General features: G+C 43.9%; 1 protein-coding gene across 3 annotated transcripts in view; it reads right to left on the reverse strand.

Moving 5' to 3' along the window:
- LOC126249788 (trimethyllysine dioxygenase, mitochondrial) overlaps positions 1–19,306 on the reverse strand; it is a 595,126-nt gene extending 575,820 nt beyond the window's left edge. For 2 of the 3 annotated variants that reach the window (XM_049951475.1, XM_049951477.1), the window contains exon 1: positions 19,184–19,306. In XM_049951475.1, coding sequence (XP_049807432.1) covers positions 19,184–19,186 — 3 coding nt within the window. In that variant the 5' untranslated portion in view covers positions 19,187–19,306. The remainder of the gene's footprint in view (positions 1–19,183) is intronic. The other variant, XM_049951476.1, reaches the window with a different exon arrangement.
- Between the last annotated feature and the right edge of the window lie 1,773 nt (positions 19,307–21,079).

Here is a 21,079-nt window from a genome sequence, read left to right on the forward strand (position 1 = left end):
CCAGTATCCCTGGTCCATCATCTCGGTTTCTGACGTCGTGGGGCTGTGGTAGTATGCCTTGCCGCAATGCTGGATCGCCATCTTGGATTCTGACGTCGCAGAAGGGCTGCATCAGAATTCCAGGTCACCCATATTAGATTACCATTTTGATTTATATATTTAGCACAAGTGACCTATTTCCACCAGCATGACAGTGTTCGAACTTGGATTTTTTGATTTCCCGACAGTTTATACTTAGGAAAACAGCCCACATCCACATTAACATCAAAGGAGTGGGACAACGCACAGGCTATTTTTGAATTTATCACCAAAGTTTTCATCTTCCGCTGTTTTATATTGACCTATGTCGGAGGCGTGCAGGACAGAGGGCTGGGGAAATCCGATGACTCATCCATGCACATTCCATCCCTACATCCAGTGTAAAATCGGTGTGCCCATGGATGTTGTTGATCTGGTACAACAGGTCTTCCAAATTTTCATGTCCCTGAGGCCATACAACGCTGTGTCGTTGATGTAACGTCAAAAGCAACTAGGCTTTGCAGTAGTCATGTCCAGGTAGACGCCGGCCGCGGTGGTCTCGCGGTTCTAGGCGCGCAGTCCGGAACCGTGCGACTGCTACGGTCGCAGGTTCGAATCCTGCCTCGGGCATGGATGTGTGTAATGTCCTTAGGTTAGTTAGGTTTAAGTAGTTCTAAGTTCTAGGGGACTAATGACCACAGCAGTTGAGTCCCATAGTGCTCAGAGCCATTTTTCCAGGTAGACGTCGTCAAAGTGCCCTATAACTGTAGCTAATAGGTTGCCCGTCACAACGCCGACAGTCTGATTAAAAAATTATCCACCAAACAAAAAGTGTGTTGATGCCGAAGTGTGCTTGAATAAATCCACAACCGTCTCATCAAAGATCTGAGAAAACAGATCAGTAGTCTTTGATGAGAATGCGCGTGTATAATGAGACCACAAACAAACCGACCATCATATCTCCTTCTGCACGGCGCAGACGTTTAATTCGGGTGATGAAGACGGTTTATTGTTGTTATTCTGTAGACAGTGACTAACGTGCCGAGTAAGGAGGCTGGCCAGATGTTTTGCGAGTCTGTAAGCCTGTAAACCAATGGTGCATACGATAGGTCGTAGGGATGTATCCTTTATATGAACTTTTTGCTGTTCTCAAAATGTAGGTGGCCGAGATGTTTGAGGGAGAAGACATTTAATGACAATCTTACAGTGATGACCGCTTGAGAAGCTCCGACGTCTTCCTCATTATTTCGGATATTGGGTCCTGTGAAAATTTTTGGTACGTTTCCTCCTCCAGCATCAGCTGGATCTTCATGCCATAGTCGGCGTGATCCACTATGACTGCTCCACTGCCCTTGACAGCTAGCAACACTGCGATGAGAGGATCGTGCGGAGCTCGCTAAGGAGTTGGCGGGTTTGATTTTGAAAGAATGCAGCTCTTTTCTCGACGAATTTTCTCTACACTTTCACTATGAATCTTGCAAACTGCTTGCTCCACACCACTTGGTATGTCAGCGAATGGGATACGCGGTAGCGAAAGTGCAAAGTTAAGTCTCCTTTTAAGAGCTGAAACAGTACCTGCGTCAATGTATCTCGCCATCTTGTTGATAGAGATGCGTCCTGTTGTTTTCTGTTCTGCTTCATGTTGTTGTTCTTGTAAAAACTGACTGAATTTCCTTCCTGCCTTTCCGTGGTTTCCCTCTGCAATGTCGTCTGTTGAGCTACTGTGGCTGCATCAGTTTAGTCCCGCTCTAAAGCTGAAAGTGACTGTTAGCCGCAGGTGCGTGGCCATAGGATCGCGGCCGTTTGTATTCAACTAATTTCCGGTGTAATGTACCCTCTCTCGCAGCAGGGCGAAGCTGGCAGGACGAACTATTCATCTGGCCACAGCAGTGTCGATACGGTGGCTCACGGCTTAGCAGGAAGGACGGAAAACTTAACAAATTAGCCTTCTTAACGCGCAGCTTTCGCAGGAGTTTAATGCTGCGCAACGCTCCCTTCCTGTAGAGAGGCCGGCCGCGGTGGTCTAGCGGTTCTAGGCGCGCAGTCCGGAACCGCGCGGCTGCTACGGTCGCAGGTTCGAATCCTGCCTCGGACATGGACGTGTGTGAAGTCCTTAGGTTAGTTAGGTTTAAGTAGTTCTAAGTTCTAGGGGACTGATGACCACAGATGTTAAGTCCCATAGCGCTCAGAACCATTTGAACCTGTAGAGAGACGTTATGCATTCAGCCGAAAGCTTGTGGCTTTTTAATCACTTGACGCGGCTGGAAGTTCGAGAGAATTTTATCAGTATACGCCATGAAGCCGTGCTTTCGAATTCATGATGAGTCACTAAATGAAATTTTTAACCAATAAGAAGATATAACATGCTCGCGCCACTTATTCTCTTGCCAACCTTTTCTTTTTATTTGTGCATAATTTCTCAGCGTCGGTGTGTCTTTCATATTCGGATCCCTCACATTCTCTGAGCGATGAGACGCCCATGCTGAAATTCGTCGACAGCTAAGATTAATGTTTCGTCCTGCGAGTATATGACCAGACACTGTGAGAATTTTACGTGATTTTTATTTATTTTATTCATTTTTTTAAATACCAAGAAAACTTGGTCATAAGCAGGGCTCCATTTCTATGTACTCCCTTGTTTTGTAATACTATAAGGTGGTGTGATATTTCCGTCAATAGTTGTAAAAAAAAAAAAAAGAAGAGGTATAGTAACTGTTGATGAGGGTACAAGCGTACGGAATAGGTTCCCAGGTACGTGAGTGCTCAAAGACTTCTTAAGTGACAGAACCCAGTAAGTTGCCTCAATGACGAGTGTTCATCAGAAAAAGGGTATCGTCAGGAGTATCCCAGGGAAATGTGACAGGACCACTGTTATTTTCTATATATATAAATGCCGCGCGGGATAAGCCGAGCGGTCTCACGCGTTGTAGTCATGGACTGTGCGGCTGCTCCCGGCGGAGGTTCGAGTCCTCCCTCGGGCATGGGTGTCTGTGTTTGTCCTTAGGATAATTTAGATTAAGTAGTGTGTAAGCTTAGGGACTGATGACCTTAGCAGTTAAGTCCCATAAGATTTCACACACATTTGAACATTTTTATAAATGATCTGTCAGACAGAGTAAGCAGGAGTCTCCGGCTTTTTGCTGATGATGCTGTGGTGTATGGGAAGGTGCCGTCGTTCAGTGACTGTAGGAGAGTACAAGACTACTTAGACAAAATTTATAGTTGGTGGGATAAATGGCAGCTAGCTCTAAATGTAGACAAATGTAAGCTACTGCATATGAATAGCAAAAGTAAACCCATAATGTTCGAATCCAGTATTGGTTATGTGCTGCTATCCATTTAGGTGTAATATTGCAAATCCATGTGAAACGGGATGTGGATGTAAGGACTGTAGTAGGAAAGGCGAATGGTCGACTTCGGTTTATTGGGAGAATTTTAGGAAGGTGTGGTTCATCTGTAAAGGAGACGGGGTATAGGACACTAGTGGGCCCGTTATTGAGTACCGAGTGTGCTCCCTGCCGCCGTTGGATAAGCAGCTGCAGCAGCAAGTCGTATACTCCTAGCTCACTCATTTGTTACATAGTTTAATTCTTATTTTCTTTGCGTGTTTTTGGTACTTGCATTGTTTAATTCATAAATTTCGGGCGTATTATAGTATTTGAGAGTTGCAGCATCGCGTTTTAGTACCTGAATAATGTAAAATCGCGTAGCCTCCTTCCGCCGCCGAGCAGTGTGTCAGCAGTGCGCAAGTAACAGCATTACTGCATTTACTAGGCAACTTGTATTTTAATAACCGTTTAAATTTTGTCGATTTGCTTGCGCTCTCTGTAGATTAGTTCAGACGTTCTTTGCAAAACAGTTTTTAGCATGGATAGGGACTGCAACTGCTGTGTTCGGATGCAGGCTGAGTTGGCATCCCTTCGCTCCCAGCTTCAGGCAGTGTTGGCTTCGGTCACACAGCTTGAGGCTGTTGCCAATGGGCATCACTGTGGGGGTGCGGATGGGGGTTTGTCGGTGACGGCCAGCTCGTCCCACGCATCCCCCGATCGGACTAAGACTGTGGTTGCCCGGAATACTGCCCGCATTGAGGCTGATCCCTCACCTGTGGTAGAGTGGGAGGTCGTCTCAAGGTGTGGCAGGGGGCGAAAGACATTCCGGAGGGCTGAACGGAAGGCCTCTCCAGTTTGTTTGACGAACCGGTTTCAGGCTCTGTCTCAGGCCGATACTGATCTTCGGCCTGACATGGCTGCTTGTCCTGTTCCAGAGGTTGCCCCTCAGTCTGCAAGATCCGGGCGGTCGCAGAGGGTGGGCTTACTGGTAGTTGGGAGCTCCAACGTCAGGCGCGTAATGGGGCCCCTTAGGGAAATGGCAGCAAGAGAGGGGAAGAAAACCAATGTGCACACCGTGTGCATACCAGGGGGAGTCATTCCAGATGTGGAAAGGGTCCTTCCGGATGCCATGAAGGGTACAGGGTGCACCCATCTGCAGGTGGCCGCTCATGTCGGCACCAATGATGTGTGTCGCTATGGATCGGACGAAATCCTCTCTGGCTTCCGGCGGCTATCTGATTTGGTGAAGACTGCCAGTCTCGCTAGCGGGATGAAAGCAGAGCTCACCATCTGCAGCATCGTCGACAGGACTGACTGCGGACCTTTGGTACAGAGCCGAGTGGAGGTTCTGAATCAGAGGCTGAGACGGTTCTGCGACCATGTGGGCTGCAGATTCCTCGACTTGCGCCATAGGGTAGTGTGGTTTCGGGTTCCGCTGGATAGGTCAGGAGTCCACTACACGCAACAAGCGGCTACACGGGTAGCAGGGGTTGTGTGGCGTGGGCTGGGCGGTTTTTTAGGTTAGATGGCCTTGGGCAAGTACAGAAAGGGCAACAGCCTCAACGGGTGCGGGGCAAAGTCAGGACATGCGGGGACCAAGCAGCAATGGGTATTGTAATTGTCAACTGTCGAAGCTGCGTTGGTAAAGTACCGGAACTTCAAGCGCTGATAGAAAGCACCGAAGCTGAAATCGTTATAGGTACAGAAAGCTGGCTGAAGCCAGAGATAAATTCTGCCGAAATTTTTACAAAGGTACAGACGGTGTTTAGAAAGGATAGATTGCATGCAACCGGTGGTGGAGTGTTCGTCGCTGTTAGTAGTAGTTTATCCTGTAGTGAAGTAGAAGTGGATAGTTCCTGTGAATTATTATGGGTGGAGGTTACACTCAACAACCGAGCTAGGTTAATAATTGGCTCCTTTTACCGACCTCCCGACTCAGCAGCATTAGTGGCAGAACAACTGAGAGAAAATTTGGAATACATTTCACATAAATTTTCTCAGCATGTTATAGTCTTAGGTGGAGATTCCAATTTACCAGATATAGACTGGGACACTCAGATGTTTAGGACGGGTGGTAGGGACAGAGCATCGAGTGACGTTATACTGAGTGCACTATCCGAAAATTACCTCGAGCAATTAAACAGAGAACCGACTCGTGGAGATAACATCTTGGACCTACTGATAACAAACAGACCCGAACTTTTCGACTCTGTATGTGCAGAACAGGGAATCAGTGATCATAAGGCCGTTGCAGCATCCCTGAATATGGAAGTTAATAGGAATATAAAAAAAGGGAGGAAGGTTTATCTGTTTAGCAAGAGTAATAGAAGGCAGATTTCAGACTACCTAAAGATCAAAACGAAAATTTCTGTTCCGACACTGACAATGTTGAGTGTTTATGGAAAAAGTTCAAGGCAATCGTAAAATGCGTTTTCGACAGGTACGTGCCGAGTAAAACTGTGAGGGACGGGAAAAACCCACCGTGGTACAACAACAAAGTTAGGAAACTACTGCGAAAGCAAAGAGAGCTTCACACCAAGTTTAAACGCAGCCAAAACCTCTCAGACAAACAGAAACTAAACGATGTCAAAGTTAGCGTAAGGAGGGCTATGCGTGAAGCGTTCAGTGAATTCGAAAGTAAAATTCTATGTACCGACTTGACAGAAAATCCTAGGAAGTTCTGGTCTTACGTTAAATCAGTAAGTGGCTCGAAACAGCATATCCAGACACTCCGGGATGATGATGGCATTGAAACAGAGGATGACATGCGTAAAGCTGAAATACTAAACACCTTTTTCCAAAGCTGTTTCACAGAGGAAGACCGCACTGCAGTTCCTTCTCTAAATCCTCGCGCAAACGAAAAAAATGGCTGACATCGAAATAAGTGTCCAAGGAATAGAAAAGCAACTGGAATCACTCAACAGAGGAAAGTCCACTGGACCTGACGGGATACCAATTCGATTCTACACAGAGTACGCGAAAGAACTTGCCCCCCTTCTAACAGCCGTGTACCGCAAGTCTCTAGAGGAACGGAGGGTTCCAAATGATTGGAAAAGAGCACAGGTAGTCCCAGTCTTCAAGAAGGGTCGTCGAGCAGATGCGCAAAACTATAGACCTATATCTCTGACGTCGATCTGTTGTAGAATTTTAGAACATGTTTTTTGCTCGAGTATCATGTCGTTTTTGCAAACCCAGAATCTACTATGTAGGAATCAACATGGATTCCGGAAACAGCGATCGTGTGAGACCCAACTCGCTTTATTTGTTCATGAGACCCAGAAAATATTAGATACAGGCTCCCAGGTAGATGCTATTTTTCTTGACTTCCGGAAGGCGTTCGATACAGTTCCGCACTGTCGCCTGATAAACAAAGTAAGAGCCTACGGAATATCAGACCAGCTGTGTGGCTGGATTGAAGAGTTTTTAGCAAACAGAACACAGCATGTTGTTATCAATGGAGAGACGTCTACAGACGTTAAAGTAACCTCTGGCGTGCCACAGGGGAGTGTTATGGGACCATTGCTTTTCACAATATATATATAAATGACCTAGTAGATAGTGTCGGAAGTTCCATGCGGCTTTTCGCGGATGATGCTGTAGTATACAGAGAAGTTGCAGCTTTAGAAAATTGTAGCGAAATGCAGGAAGATCTGCAGCGGATAGCCACTTGGTGCAGGGAGTGGCAGCTGTCCCTTAACATAGACAAATGTAATGTATTGCGAATACATAGGAAGAAGGATCCTTTATTGTATGATTATATGATAGCGGAACAAACACTGGTAGCAGTTACTTCTGTAAAATATCTGGGAGTATGCGTGCGGAACGATTTGAAGTGGAATGATCATATAAAATTAATTGTTAGTAAGGCGGGTACCAGGTTGAGATTCATTGGGAGAGTGCTTAGAAGCCGGCCGTGGTGGCCAAGCGGTTAAAGGCGCTACAGTCTGGAACCGCGCGGCCGCTACGGTCGCAGGTTCGAATCCTGCCTGGGGCATGGATGTGTGTGATGTCCTTAGGTTAGTTAGGTTTAATTAGTTCTAAGTTCTAGGCGACTCATGACCGCAGAAGTTAAGTCGCATAGTGCTCAGAGCCATTTGAACCATTTTTAGAGTGCTTAGAAAATGTAGTCCATCAACAAAGGAGGTGGATTACAAAACACTCGTTCGACCTATACTTGAGTATTGCTCATCAGTGTGGGATCCGTACCAGATCGGCTTGACGGAGGAGATAGAGAAGATCCAGAGAAGAGCGGCGCGTTTCGTCACAGGGTTATTTGGTAACCGTGATAGCGTTACGGAGATGTTTATTAAACTCAAGTGGCAGACTCTGCAAGAGAGGCGCTCTGCATCGCGGTGTAGCTTGCTCGCCAGGTTTCGAGAGGGTGCGTTTCTGGATGAGGTATCGAATATATTGCTTCCCCCTACTTATACCTCCCGAGGAGATCACGAATGTAAAATTAGAGAGATTAGAGCGCGCACGGAGGCTTTCAGACAGTCGTTCTTCCCGCGAACCATACGCGACTGGAACAGGAAAGGGAGGTAATGACAGTGGCACGTAAAGTGCCCTCCGCCACACACCGTTGGGTGGCTTGCGGAGTATAAATGTAGATGTAGATGTAGATCATCACCAGGTCAGCTTAAAGGAAGACATCAAAGCAGTTCAGATGCGGGCTGCTAGATTTGTTACCAGTAGGTTCGAGCAACACGCAATTATTACGGAGATGATAATTAAATCGACACCCTAGTTGTAAACAGGTGTTGATATACATTATTGGGGGCATGTTGAAAATGTGTGCCCCAACTGGGACTCGAACCCGGGATCTCCTACTTACATGGCAGACGCTCTGTCCATCTGAGCCACCGAGGACGCAGAGTGTAGTGCGCATGCAGGGACTTATCCCTTGCACGCTCCCCATGTTTGTCCATCGCACTCATTGTTCGTGGCAGATTAATCTATCAAGTCCCGTACGAGTTTGGGCATGGCGTGTGCGTTCGCACAAGGTCAATGGCCGGGTAGCCATATTTTAACTTTGTATGAAGGTAGTATCTGTTCCCGAAAGAACAGATACCATTGGTGTCCGTGCAGCTTCTCTAGAATGAAATGATAATTAAATCGACACCATAGCTGCAAACAACCGTTGATATATATAATTGGGGACATGTTGAAAATGGGTGCCCCGACCGGGACTCGAACCCGGGATCTCCTTCTTACATTACTGAATGGGAATCATTGAAGGAAAGGCAACGTTCTCTTCGAGAAGGACTATTGTGAAAATTTAGAGAACCGGTATTTGAGGCTAACTGCCGCCAATGTACATTTCACCCTAGGACCATGAAGATAAATTAGAGATTAGAGAGATTAGGGTTCGTACTAGGGTCGTTTTTATCTCGCTCTATTTGCGAGTGGAGTGGAAAAGGAAATGACTAGTAGTGGTACAGGCTGCCCTCCGCCACGCACCATGGGGTAGCTTGTGGTGTATGTATGTAGATGCAGACCATTCCAATAGTGCGCGTCATTTACGACGGCGGCCGAGTTTAGGTTCGTTCTGACGTCACAAAACACAGTCAGCCAATGAACAGAGAACGACATTGCCAGAGCTCGACTGCAGTGCACAGCACGGACGAGTGTCTTCAGTTTTAGAAATGTTCAGTCATAAATAATGTAATTGAACAAAAGCAATGTTTTGATAGCAGACTTTCTTTTATAGAAAGTTTGGAAAAAGCATTCTTTGCACCAGTTGCTTCATATTCTATTAAATAATTAAACCAAACAAGCAATAAACCTCCTAATTGAGGCGATAGCAAGGAAAGGTGTTTGTATCATTTTCACGAACCGCTTTTTCGCAATAAAGGACAGCGGTAATTGTTTATTTCCTATTGTACTTCGACGAAACGTGAGTAATTCATGATCGTACCAAGTGTCTTTGTCGGTAATTTGCGTTATATGTTAGAGTCATCCAGGAGGCCTCTTCAATGACGAGTTACGTTAGCCTGATGGTTAGGATGTTTGAGTACTAAGTGAAAGGTTTTGGGTTCAAACCTTGTGTGGGGCATAATATTTTCTTTATATAAAAACAATATCGAAGTGCCTAACTTCATTTTATTCGTTTGAATGTGATTTTTTGAAATTTCAAGTGCTTTGTCTCTTCATTATAATCATAATAAGTTTTCTGTTTTTCTAATTTTGTCCTCCAATATTTATTTTCACAGCAATTACAAACAATGAAAAGGCACACATACAATTTTCATGTTATCTGTTTTGTTTGTATATCTTCTCTTCCGCAGTCGCTGTTTTACTATTCATATTGAGATATATTCTTTTGCGACAGTATTAAAAGTATTATTTAGAGCAGAATTTCGACTCGTACGTTGCCGAGCTACTTGATTGTCTAACGCAATTCTTTGCTTCGCTGTTTTGGCAACATCATATTCAATGTTTTCGTCGACTGATCTATGTTTTGGCAAGTATTTACTGTCCGTTGTGACAAACACAAATTGTTTGCACACTGCGCCTCACTGACAATGTATTTTAGTTTCTATGTTTTATTACGTCCACAATTCAGTTTTGTGTACTTCACCAACTTTGTTTTAATCATAACGTTTTAGAAAAAAGCGAAATGACTCTGATATAAATAAAAGTTTTATTACAGTCGCTAAAGATGTAATATTTCCCAATTTATAAACACTGTTTATGGTATAAAGGGTGTTCATTTTAAATGGGGACATTGAAATCTCTTGAAAACGACACACGGAGCCAAAAGAAATCCTAATGAAAATTAGTTCCTCTCGGAAGGGGACATCCAATTATAACAAATTTGGCCACAAATTCGTCGGATTTGGTATCATTGGATGTCCCACAGTTTTGTTTAATGTATTTTGTCTACTTCCTTTTGATTGATTGAAGTGCTTCAAAGTAAAGCCAAACGCGCTCGGTGTAAATAAAACTTTTATTACAGTCGCGAAAGACGGAATATTTCTCAAAATTACATACGACACCTATCTGGTACTTAAATTAAATGAGATATTGTTATACAGTAAATTTTATATGAAATACTGGTATCTTGTCCACATTTAATTCTCAACATTGTGGCAACTAAAATCGAACATACGGAAAGTATACGCTATGGGCTTTTACCTCTCCAGACTCTTCAAAATTTCGTATAATGGTTTACTACATTTAATGCTGCACAATAACTGCGTCGAACATCGAAACAAAATTAAGTCATTTATGGGAGGAAGGTACAGGCAAGAGGATGTGTAAAAATCCAATTCTTGGGCCAAACAGTTTTTGTGAAATCGAATTATAAGTGTGTCAAAGCAGTCGGAACACCATGTGCCTGCACAGGCGAACAGTGCGGTGATGACAAAATGGCGCACAGCGCGGAATGCGGGGAGCACATCTCTGTAGCAGCAAAAGGGTTAATTGCGGTCGTGGTGGCTTTACTTCATAAACTGCACGCTCCCTCCTAAACGTAAGTTTGCGAACTATACTATACTATGGCACTGCTTCTCTTGGCGCGTGCGTCGTTAGCAACTGGCAACGCAGCAATCTCCAGCGTCTGGGCGGGCATGCGCGAGCCGCCAAGATAAAAGAATTGAACTATAGGAATGATTGAAATTCCTGACGAGCTTTCAGTCTTGGTAAGTGAACTTATATGACACTAATTAAGAAGTTCGCATAGGGGCGTTGACATACTTGATTTACAGACTTGAATTTAGATCATCAGGTCAATCCCTGTAGATCAGTTACCCAGGAAATATAAAAATGAGCACGTACTTTCAGCTACTGATTAATCTCGAAATGCACAGCCACCACATGAGCTCTTGTAGTATGAACGAAGGACGATTGTCGTCGACGACAAGGTCTCTAGAGACGGAGCGCGACCTCGGATTGTGAGGGCAACAACGTTCATAGAAACGTACACAATAACAGCTGAGCGTCGGGCAGTTGTGCCTTTATCTCTCGTCCGAGAGGTGTGGCCACGTCAGCCGCTGCGGTAGTCCAAAGTCTTGCGATAATCGTTCTGGCGGCGACTCCAGTGTAGGAATATCTATAGAGGTCCGTTCCACGCCTCGCTGTCTGAGGCAAGCCACAAGGAAAATTACAGGGTGTTTCAAAAATGACCGGTATATTTGAAACGGCAATAAAAACTAAACGAGCAGCGATGGAAATACACCGTTTGTTGCAATATGCTTGGGACAACAGTACATTTTCAGGCAGACAGACTTTCGAAATTATGGTAGTTACAATTTTCAACAACAGATAGCGCTGCGGTCTGGGAAACTCTATAGTACGATATTTTCCACATATCCACCATGCGTAGCAATAATATGGCGTAGTCTCTGAATGAAATTACCCGAAACCTTTGACAACGTGTCTGGCGGAATGGCTTCACATGCAGATGAGATGTACTGCTTCAGCTGTTCAATTGTTTCTGGATTCTGGCGGTACACCTGGTCTTTCAAGTGTCCCCACAGAAAGAAGTCACAGGGGTTCATGTCTGGCGAATAGGGAGGCCAATCCACGCCGCCTCCTGTATGTTTCGGATAGCCCAAAGCAATCACACGATCATCGAAATATTCATTCAGAAAATTAAAGACGTCGGCCGTGCGATGTGGCCGGGCACCATCTTGCATAAACCACGAGGTGTTCGCAGTGTCGTCTAAGGCAGTTTGTACCGCCACAAATTCACGAAGAATGTCCAGATAGCGTGATGCAGTAATCGTTTCGGATCTGAAAAATGGGCCAATGATTCCTTTGGAAGAAATGGCGGCCCAGACCAGTACCTTTTGAGGATGCAGGGACGATGGGACTGCAACATGGGGCTTTTCGGTTCCCCATATGCGCCAGTTCTGTTTATTGACGAAGCCGTCCAGGTAAAAATAAGCTTCGTCAGTAAACCAAATGCTGCCCACATGCATATCGCCGTCATCAATCCTGTGCACTATATCGTTAGCGAATGTCTCTCGTGTAGCAATGGTAGCGGCGCTGAGGGGTTGCCGCGTTTGAATTTTGTATGGATAGAGGTGTAAACTCTGGCGCATGAGACGATACGTGTACGTTGGCGTCATTTGGACCGCAGCTGCAACACGGCGAACGGAAACCCGAGGCCGCTGTTGGATCACCTGCTGCAGTAGCTGCGCGTTGCTCTCTGTGGTTGCCGTACGCGGTCGCCCTACCTTTCCAGCACGTTCATCCGTCACGTTCCCAGTCCGTTGAAATTTTTCAAACAGATCCTTTATTGTATCGCTTTTCGGTCCTTTGGTTACATTAAACCTCCGTTGAAAACTTCGTCTTGTTGCAACAACACTGTGTTCTAGGCGGTGGAATTCCAACACCTGAAAAATCCTCTGGGTCAAATGGCTCTGAGCACTATGGGACTTAACATCTATGGTCATCAGTCCCCTAGAACTTAGAACTACTTAAACCTAACTAACCTAAGGACAGCACACAACACCCAGCCATCACGAGGCAGAGAAAATCCCTGACCCCGCCGGGAATCGAACCCGGGAACCCGGGCGTGGGAAGCGAGAACGCTACCGCACGACCACGAGATGCGGGCTAAAATCCTCTGTTCTAAGGAATAAACCATGTTGTCTACAGCACACTTGCACGTTGTGAACAGCACACGCTTACAGCAGAAAGACGACGTACAAAATGGCGCACCCACAGACTGCGTTGTCTTCTATATCTTTCACATCACTTGCAGCGCCATCTGTTGTTGAAAATTGTAACTACTGTAATTTCGAAAGTTTGTCCGCCTGAAAATGTACTGTTGTCCCAAGCATATTGCAACAAACGGTGTATTTCTATCGCTGCTCGTTTAGTTTTTATTGCCGTTTCAAATATACCGGTCATTTTTGAAACACCCTGTAAATAGGTTAACGATGCGAAAGGAAATCGGCAGCACCCTTTTCAAAGAAACCATCTCTGTATTCAATTTGATCGAATTAGGAAACCACAGAGAACCTAAATCGGAACGGCTCATCATGGACTGGAACCACACTTTTCCCTAAAGCGGATTGGTTCATCAGGAATTGGAACCCCACAGCGCCATTTCGTTCAGTGAGTCTGACATTATTAATCCGAAATTTCTTTCCTATCAAAAATAACCTTCGCTCTTCCTTAGATACTTGAAGTCGGGAACAGCGAGAAGACTCAAAATAGATTCGTTATCATACAAAAATTTTTAATTGGTCCTTAGTTACAACCAGTACGTGGCGTTCCATATTCGTGGGTGTTCGTAGAGTACAGAAACTCTAAGGTAGTGTGTCCAATATGTGCCGCGCAGGTCACTGTCAAAAGTTTTCACATTGTTTGTTGTTACATATTATTTTGTAAAGGAAGGCAGTGGACGAAAAGAAAGAAGATTATGAGTTGCGACCCCTTGTCGATGCGGGTCATTAGAAACGGGGCAGAGATACAGGTTGTATACAGTGAACTCCTCTTTTTCTTTCCAAAGAACCATCTCGATATTTGCCATAAGAGAAAGCGGGATTTGAACCGCACATCTCCAGAATGCGAGTCCACTGTGCTAATGGGTCAAGACCAAGCCCAGTTTCAGGACAGACTAACTGTCTGTAAGTGCATTAGGCATCCGACTGACAGATCACCGTCAAAACTTTCACCCTACGAGATGCCGCAGACATTTTTTAACTTAAATCAGTACGTTGTTCTAGAATCTAGTATTCATAAAATGTTATGTGATTTCCAGTCAGAAAGGTCACAGTTCGTAATGAATGACGGAAAGTCATCGAGTGAAACAGAAGTAATATTTGGTGTTCACCAAGAAAGTGTTATACGCCCTCCTTTGTTCTTGATCTACATAAACGATCTAGGAAATAATCTGAACAGCCCTGTTAGTTGTTTTTTGCAATTGATACTGTCATTTACGTATTGTAAAGTCATCAGATTATCAAAACAAACTGCAAAATGATTTAGATGAGATATGTGTATTGCGGAAAAAGTGGAAATTGACTGTAAGTAACGAAAAGTGTAAAGTCATCCACATGAGTACTAAAATAAATTACGATTACACGATAAATTACACAAATTTAAAGGCTGTAAACTCAATTAAATGCTTCGGGATTACACTTACGATTAACTTAAATTGGAACGATCACATATGTAATGTAGTGAGGAAGCAAACCAAAACCTGCAATTTACTGGCAGAACACTTAGAAACCGTAACAGGTCTACTAAAGGGACTGCTTACATTACACTTGTCCGCTCTCTTCTGGGGTATTTCTGTGCGGTGTGGGATCCGCATCAGATAGGACTGGCGGATGACATCGAAAAAGTTCAGAGAAAATAAGCTCGTTTTGTACTATCGCGAAATAGGAGAGAGAATGCCATGGATATGATACACAAATTTGGTTTGCTGTCTTAAAAACGAAGACGTTTTTCGTTGCCGCAGGACCTTCTCCTCAAATTTCAGTCACCAACTTTCTTCTCGTAATGGTTTTTTTTTCTTTCACCTACATAGGGATAAATGATCGTCATAATAAAATAAGGAAAATCAGAGCTCGCATGGATTGATTTAAGTGATCGTTTTTCCCGCGCTATTCCAGAATGGAACGGTAGAGAAGTAGCCTGAAGGTGGTTCGAAGAACCTTCTGCCAGGCTCTTAATTGAGAATTACAGAGTAATCATGTAGAATTAGATGTAATACACCATCATCGCTCTTCCACATCCAGACCTGATAGTGGCGATGAAATACTTTTTGCTGGTACTGGGATTCGCACCGAGTACCTATAATACTAACACGAGCTACTATTAGCGTTTGCATAGGTACGTCATGATACAAGATTGCTAGATTTTAAATAAAATTTCTCACAGTGCAACTAACCATACTTCAAATATTTTCAAAAATAATTTTCATTAGCAAGCAACTAAAGCGACAACTTTTAATGAGTTAGTTTCCACATGATACTATATCTGCACGCAATTTAGTTTCTGTTTTTCACTGTCTCACGGCAATGTAAATAGTTCACATGAAAAGAGCGTTCCCGAAATTCAGTGAAAGAAGGGAATGGTAAATGTAAAATGATAGCGAAGAGATACAAAGCGATAGTATTGATTTGCAAGGTTAGTTGTAAATATCTTGAGCACGTCACGTCTTATGAGTATTTATGGGTAAAACAAGAAGAGATATAAAAAGGGATGACCACGTAAAGCCGGTGTTACGGAAGGCGAATGGAAGACTGATTAGACCGAAGGATTCTGGGAAATCCAAGGGATCTATAAAGGAAATTACTTACAAGACGTTAGTATAACGAATTTTAGAGAAATGTTCCAGTGTTTGTAACCCTTATCAAGTAATGAAAACAATACATCAGACGAATTCAGAGACGCGCTAGCAGGATCGTAACGGTTTCATAAAGTCAATACGAAAGTGTAACAGAAATTCTCGAGGAGATGAAATGGGAATACTAGAAACAAAGACAGAGTAGTTTTCGTGAAAGTCTGACGGGTAAATTTAGAGAACTTGTATTCGAGGAAGACGGAGCGACCACTATGTTGACACCGTCGTATATTTTGCGCAGGGATCAAAATGGTTCAACTGGCTCTGAGTACTATGGGACTTAACATCTGAGGTCATCGGCCCCCTAGAACTTAGAACTACTTAAACCTAACTAACCTAAGGACGACACACAAATCCATGCCCGAGGCAGGATTCGAACCTGCGACCGCAGCGGTCACGCGGTTCCAGACTGAAGCGCCTGGAACAGCTCGGGCACTCCGGCCGGGGTTGCGCAGGGATCGCGAGGAAAAAGTAAAAGAGCTGCAGTGCTGTGCAGAGTAAGTTTTTAAAGAAACCGAAAAGCTAATACACATTCATAATTTCCACAATTTTGCTGTTCTTCTTAAGATCTATTTTTCACGATATATTTTAACGATTTTACAAATTACATCTATACATAATTTCCACAATTTTACTGTTCTTCTTAAGATATGTTTTTATTCTAATCTCCAAATGTTTCTATATTATTTGTAATGAATCGTTTCCTCTTGTGAACAGTGATGTATTGCAGATTATCCGCAAGAACATAATGTGGCTAAACTGGCGCCACTTCTGCAAACAACACCCCTTTTATCTTTGGTGAGTGATATCTACCTCCAGTGTTATACAAGCGTCAAGTATATTTTTGATAACTGACAGACACATAAACCTGGATGTCTCCATGGAAACGGCATCCTAACACATTATTACAAAAATGGGTCTGAGCACTATGCGACTTAACTTCTGAGGTCATCAGTCGCCTAGAACTTAGAACTAATTAAATCTAAATAACCTAAGGACATCACACACATCCGTGCCCGAGGCAGGATTCGAACCTGCGACCGTAGCGGTCGCTCGGTTCCAGACTGTAGCGCCTAGAACCGCACGGCCACTCCGGCCGGCACATTATTACAGGCACCAAGAGATGGCACACACATACAACGATGTATTTAGTTCTTTAGTGACTTTTCGAAGACGTCTTGAGTTATAGCTCCCACAGCTACTGTTATGCGAAGTCTCAGTTCATTCATTGTTATTGGTAACGGAGGCACATAAACAGTCTTTTCTAAACCCCCACAAGAAATAATCACATACCGTCAGGTCCGGTGACCTTGGAGGCGAGTAAGGCTGAATCATTTGGTCCAGTGCGACCGATACATCGTTCAGTAATCCGTTTACTTAAGAATTCCCCACTTCCAGATGCCAGGGTGACCGTGCCTCATCCTCTTGGTAAATGAAGTCTCCAACTGTGTGAAAAGAAAGTTCTCAAGCATATCGAGATACGTGCTTCCTGTAACAGTGTTCTCGGCAAAGAAAAATGGAGCTTTCACCTTTTGCCGCGAAACTGCACAAAACACGTAAGACTTTAGAGAGTCCCTCTCACGTTTTACGTTTTCTTGTGGTTGTTCCGTACACCATATTCTCAAATTATGACGATTCACCTTTCCATTTAAATGGAATGTTGCCTCGTCACTAAACACTAAGTGTGGAAGAAAACTGTCATCCTCCATCTTGCGAAGAACGAAATTGCAGAATTCCACGAAGACCTTTCAGTATCTGAATTTTGTATAGTTTCAGGTGTAAACGTCGACGCAACACACGCCAGACCGCCATCAGGGGCATATTGAGCTGTCAAGCTGCACGGCGAATGGATTTCTGCTGACACTTTGTGAAACTATGACGGATGCGTTCGATGTCTGTGTCAGACACTTGGGGACGGCCCGACGATTTGCCTTTATACAAACAACCTGTTCCTCCAAATTGTTCATCCCATCGTTTAACGCTCTGTGCTGCAGGAGGATCCACACCACACCCAGTACGCCGCGCGGGGTAGCCGCGCAGTCTCACGCGCGTTGCCACAGCACGCGGGGCTACCCCCGTCTAAGGTTCGAGTCCTCCCTCGGGCATATGTGTGTGTGTATGTGTGTGCTGTCCTTAGCATAAGTTAGTTTAAGTTTACTTGAAAAAAGAGACAGCATTGGTCGTATATTTTTTACTATTGCAAAATCGATTTTCTGTCACTGAGTGACCATCTTCAGTGCTATATTGTATAACTTAAATTGGGATGCACTATTGTCACTAAGCTTACGGCAATCACATAGACTGAGTCAGTCTATGTGATTGCCGTAAGCTTAGTGACAATAGTGCATCCCAATTTAAGTTATACAATATAGCACTGAAGATGGTCACTCAGTGACAGAAAATCGATTTTGCAATAGTAAAAAATATACGACCAATGCTGTCTCTTTTTTCAAGTATACCTGTTATCTGGTCGTAGTGCACAAGACAACATGGAGTCGCCAATCAATTAGTTTAAGTTTGCTGAACAGTTATTACTGACCCGCGCTGCGCAAAACGTAGAACACAAAACGCTTTCTGTTGTTCCGAGATCATTTTTACTAGAACTGAGGTGGGTGCACACTGCTGCTACCTAGCGGGAACCATGTAAAATCCGAGAGCTTGCTCTTTCCAACAGTACATTGTTCACGAACTTATCTCAAATAACATTATAGTTATGACTTTTTTTTTTTTTTTATCGGGTGATTCTTTTTGATACACCCTGTATTTCAGTGCTACAACCATTTTAAAACATGTTGGTAACGCGACCCCTTTTACAAGTAATTTATTAGGCGTGACCCAGTGCGTGGCATGTTTTACGGTTCCATTTATTAATAGGCAAAAAGTAGCTCGTATACTCGTTGACGGGTTATCTTCAATGTGATGCAGTGGAGCCTATTCCAACTGGGGTGTGCGTCGTCTCCTTGGAGCAACGCAGTCACGCCTGCTGACGGTGAAGGTATCCTTTCTCGAAGCCGGTGCAAAAAGGGTATGCGATGGAATTGGACGTTGTGGAGAACGATCTTGGTAAAGGTGACGAGCGGCTCTTCGGTTACAGCGAGCTTCGCCATTCGGAAGGATCATGTCGGTGTATTTTGCATACTAAACCATGTGGCTCCAACACTCACAGACACCTGAATGAGGCTCGAACCAGATGAGAGAGGTAGGACAGACGTCAAATGACATCACCTCGTCCGACGTAACCCCCCCCCCCCCCAACCACGATTACCCTATTGCATACCTACCTATCAAACATGTTTTCAAATGTCTGCCGACATTGGTTCCTATTAAAAATATTATCTACTCACTTCCCTCTACAAGAGTAACGGGCGTTTCCGAACACCTTGTGTGTAGACGTGTATATACCTTTTGAGATACCATAGAATTCAAAATTTCTCATGATGCTCCACATACATTCTTGAAACGGTAGTATTACTTGACAGTTGATTGTGTATAACAACAGCATCGTATTTCATTAAATCTGTCCACTACTCACCATTGCCCTGATTTGTGTATGATGAAACCTCACGCACGGTAGCGATGTCGACTGCCCAGCAGACGCGTAGCATAGAGCACGCGGGAGAAATGTTTACATAAGCTGATAACGGCCACTGAGAATAATCTCCGTCTGCTGCTGTCAGAAGTCCGCTGCACAGCGTCAAGAACATTCTCACATACGTGATAACGCTTCTGTTCCCACTGCCTACTTTTATTGCTTAACGCCAAACAGGAAATATTCTCGGCTTATAATGAACTGCAGCACAAAAATCGTACCCCTCTAAACGAAAGTTAAAAAGCTATAATTACTGTAGCAAATCGTTTCTGTGAATCAACAGGACTCTTAACTGAATAGATAACAAAGTCGCAAACAGTTGGCCCTATAGCCGGCCGGAGTGGCCGAGCGGTTCTAGGCGCTACAGTTTGGAACCGCGCGACCGCCACGGTCGCAGGTGCGAATCCTGCCTCGGGCATGTATGTGTGTGATGTCCTTAGGTTAGTTAGGTTTAAGTAGTTCTAAGTTCTAGGGGACTGATGACCTCAGAAGTTAAATTCCATAGTGCTCACAGCCATTTGAACCATTTGAAATTGGTCATATAGCCGTGAGTCTTGCAGCAGTCATTGCATACTAGGAGACTAAGAGATGACTCGCCACGAAGGAATTATCCGAGTGAGACGGAAATCGGTAAATGTGATGACCACGTACTAACAAAACAGACGATTACAATTTCAGAAAAACTGGCTGATTTATTCAAGCGAGGGAGTTTCACAAATTGAGCAAGTCAACAACTCACTGGTCTACCTCTGGAGAGGATGGTAGGGTACTTAATTAATTAATTTATTTATTTATAGTTCAACTGGGCTACCTCCAGTAACCTAACTCGGAGATGCTTGTGTGTTCACTTCGACGAGCATGGATCGATTGAGCTACTTTGCACTAAATTCACCAGAGGGCGCTGTTCGTCTCCACCATCCCTCACCTGCCGCATTTCCCCCTCCCTTATTCCCCATCTCCTCCTCCACTAGAGAGTCTGCACTGAGCTGCTGGATATGACAGATGTAAGTCTTTACTTTGCGTGACATGTTCAGTGGAAGAGATGTTGATGTCAGACAGGGAAGAGTTCGACATCTATATTAGTTGTGATCATGTAGTTGAGGACTGCAACCATAGCTCACTGCACAATGCTTCAAAATTGCAGATATTGGATGAGTGTAGGAATAAGAATAAGTTTCATCAAATAATGAAGATGCAGCAGGATGGACTGAAGCTACATTTCGCAACTCATGCTGATAGATGCTTGTGCTGGACCTGTGAACGTTTCATGAAAATTCCATTCAGTCTTCCAAAGCGCAAGAGGCAGAATGGTCATTTCCTCTGGTTTAGTCATCTTGTTCAGAATGTGTACAGCTGAGGAGATGCCGGTGACGACCAGGGAGGTTTTTAATAGGTGTACTACATGCAGGCACACAGCTGTGGACTTCATCCATTGCTCCATACATGAGGTTTGGAAAGGAGAGATAATGGATAAGCGTAAGAACAGTACTTTTCAGCAAATAATGGTGATCCATCATGATGGGTTGAAGAAGCATTTTGCAACCTGGGCAGATGGTTGTATGTGCTGGAACTTGTAACACCATGGCTCTAATGCTCTACTGATCTATTTTATCTTTGTTTCATTTAATGTTACATCATTGAGCTTTTGTAAATGTGTTTGATTGAATAGATAACACAAAATTGTATACTCTTTTCTCTGTTAAAACTTTGATGTCGTAGTTTTTCAATGCAAAGTAGTGTATCTGTACTGTAAATACTTTGTCCCATTTGGAGGGAACAAAACTTACTGTATATAATTGTAATTCTTTGTGAATAATTTTTTTGTAGAAGTGTCAATAT

This window comes from Schistocerca nitens, chromosome 3 (assembly GCF_023898315.1).
Source record: "Schistocerca nitens isolate TAMUIC-IGC-003100 chromosome 3, iqSchNite1.1, whole genome shotgun sequence".
In the NCBI taxonomy this organism is placed as follows: Eukaryota; Metazoa; Arthropoda; class Insecta; order Orthoptera; family Acrididae; genus Schistocerca; species Schistocerca nitens.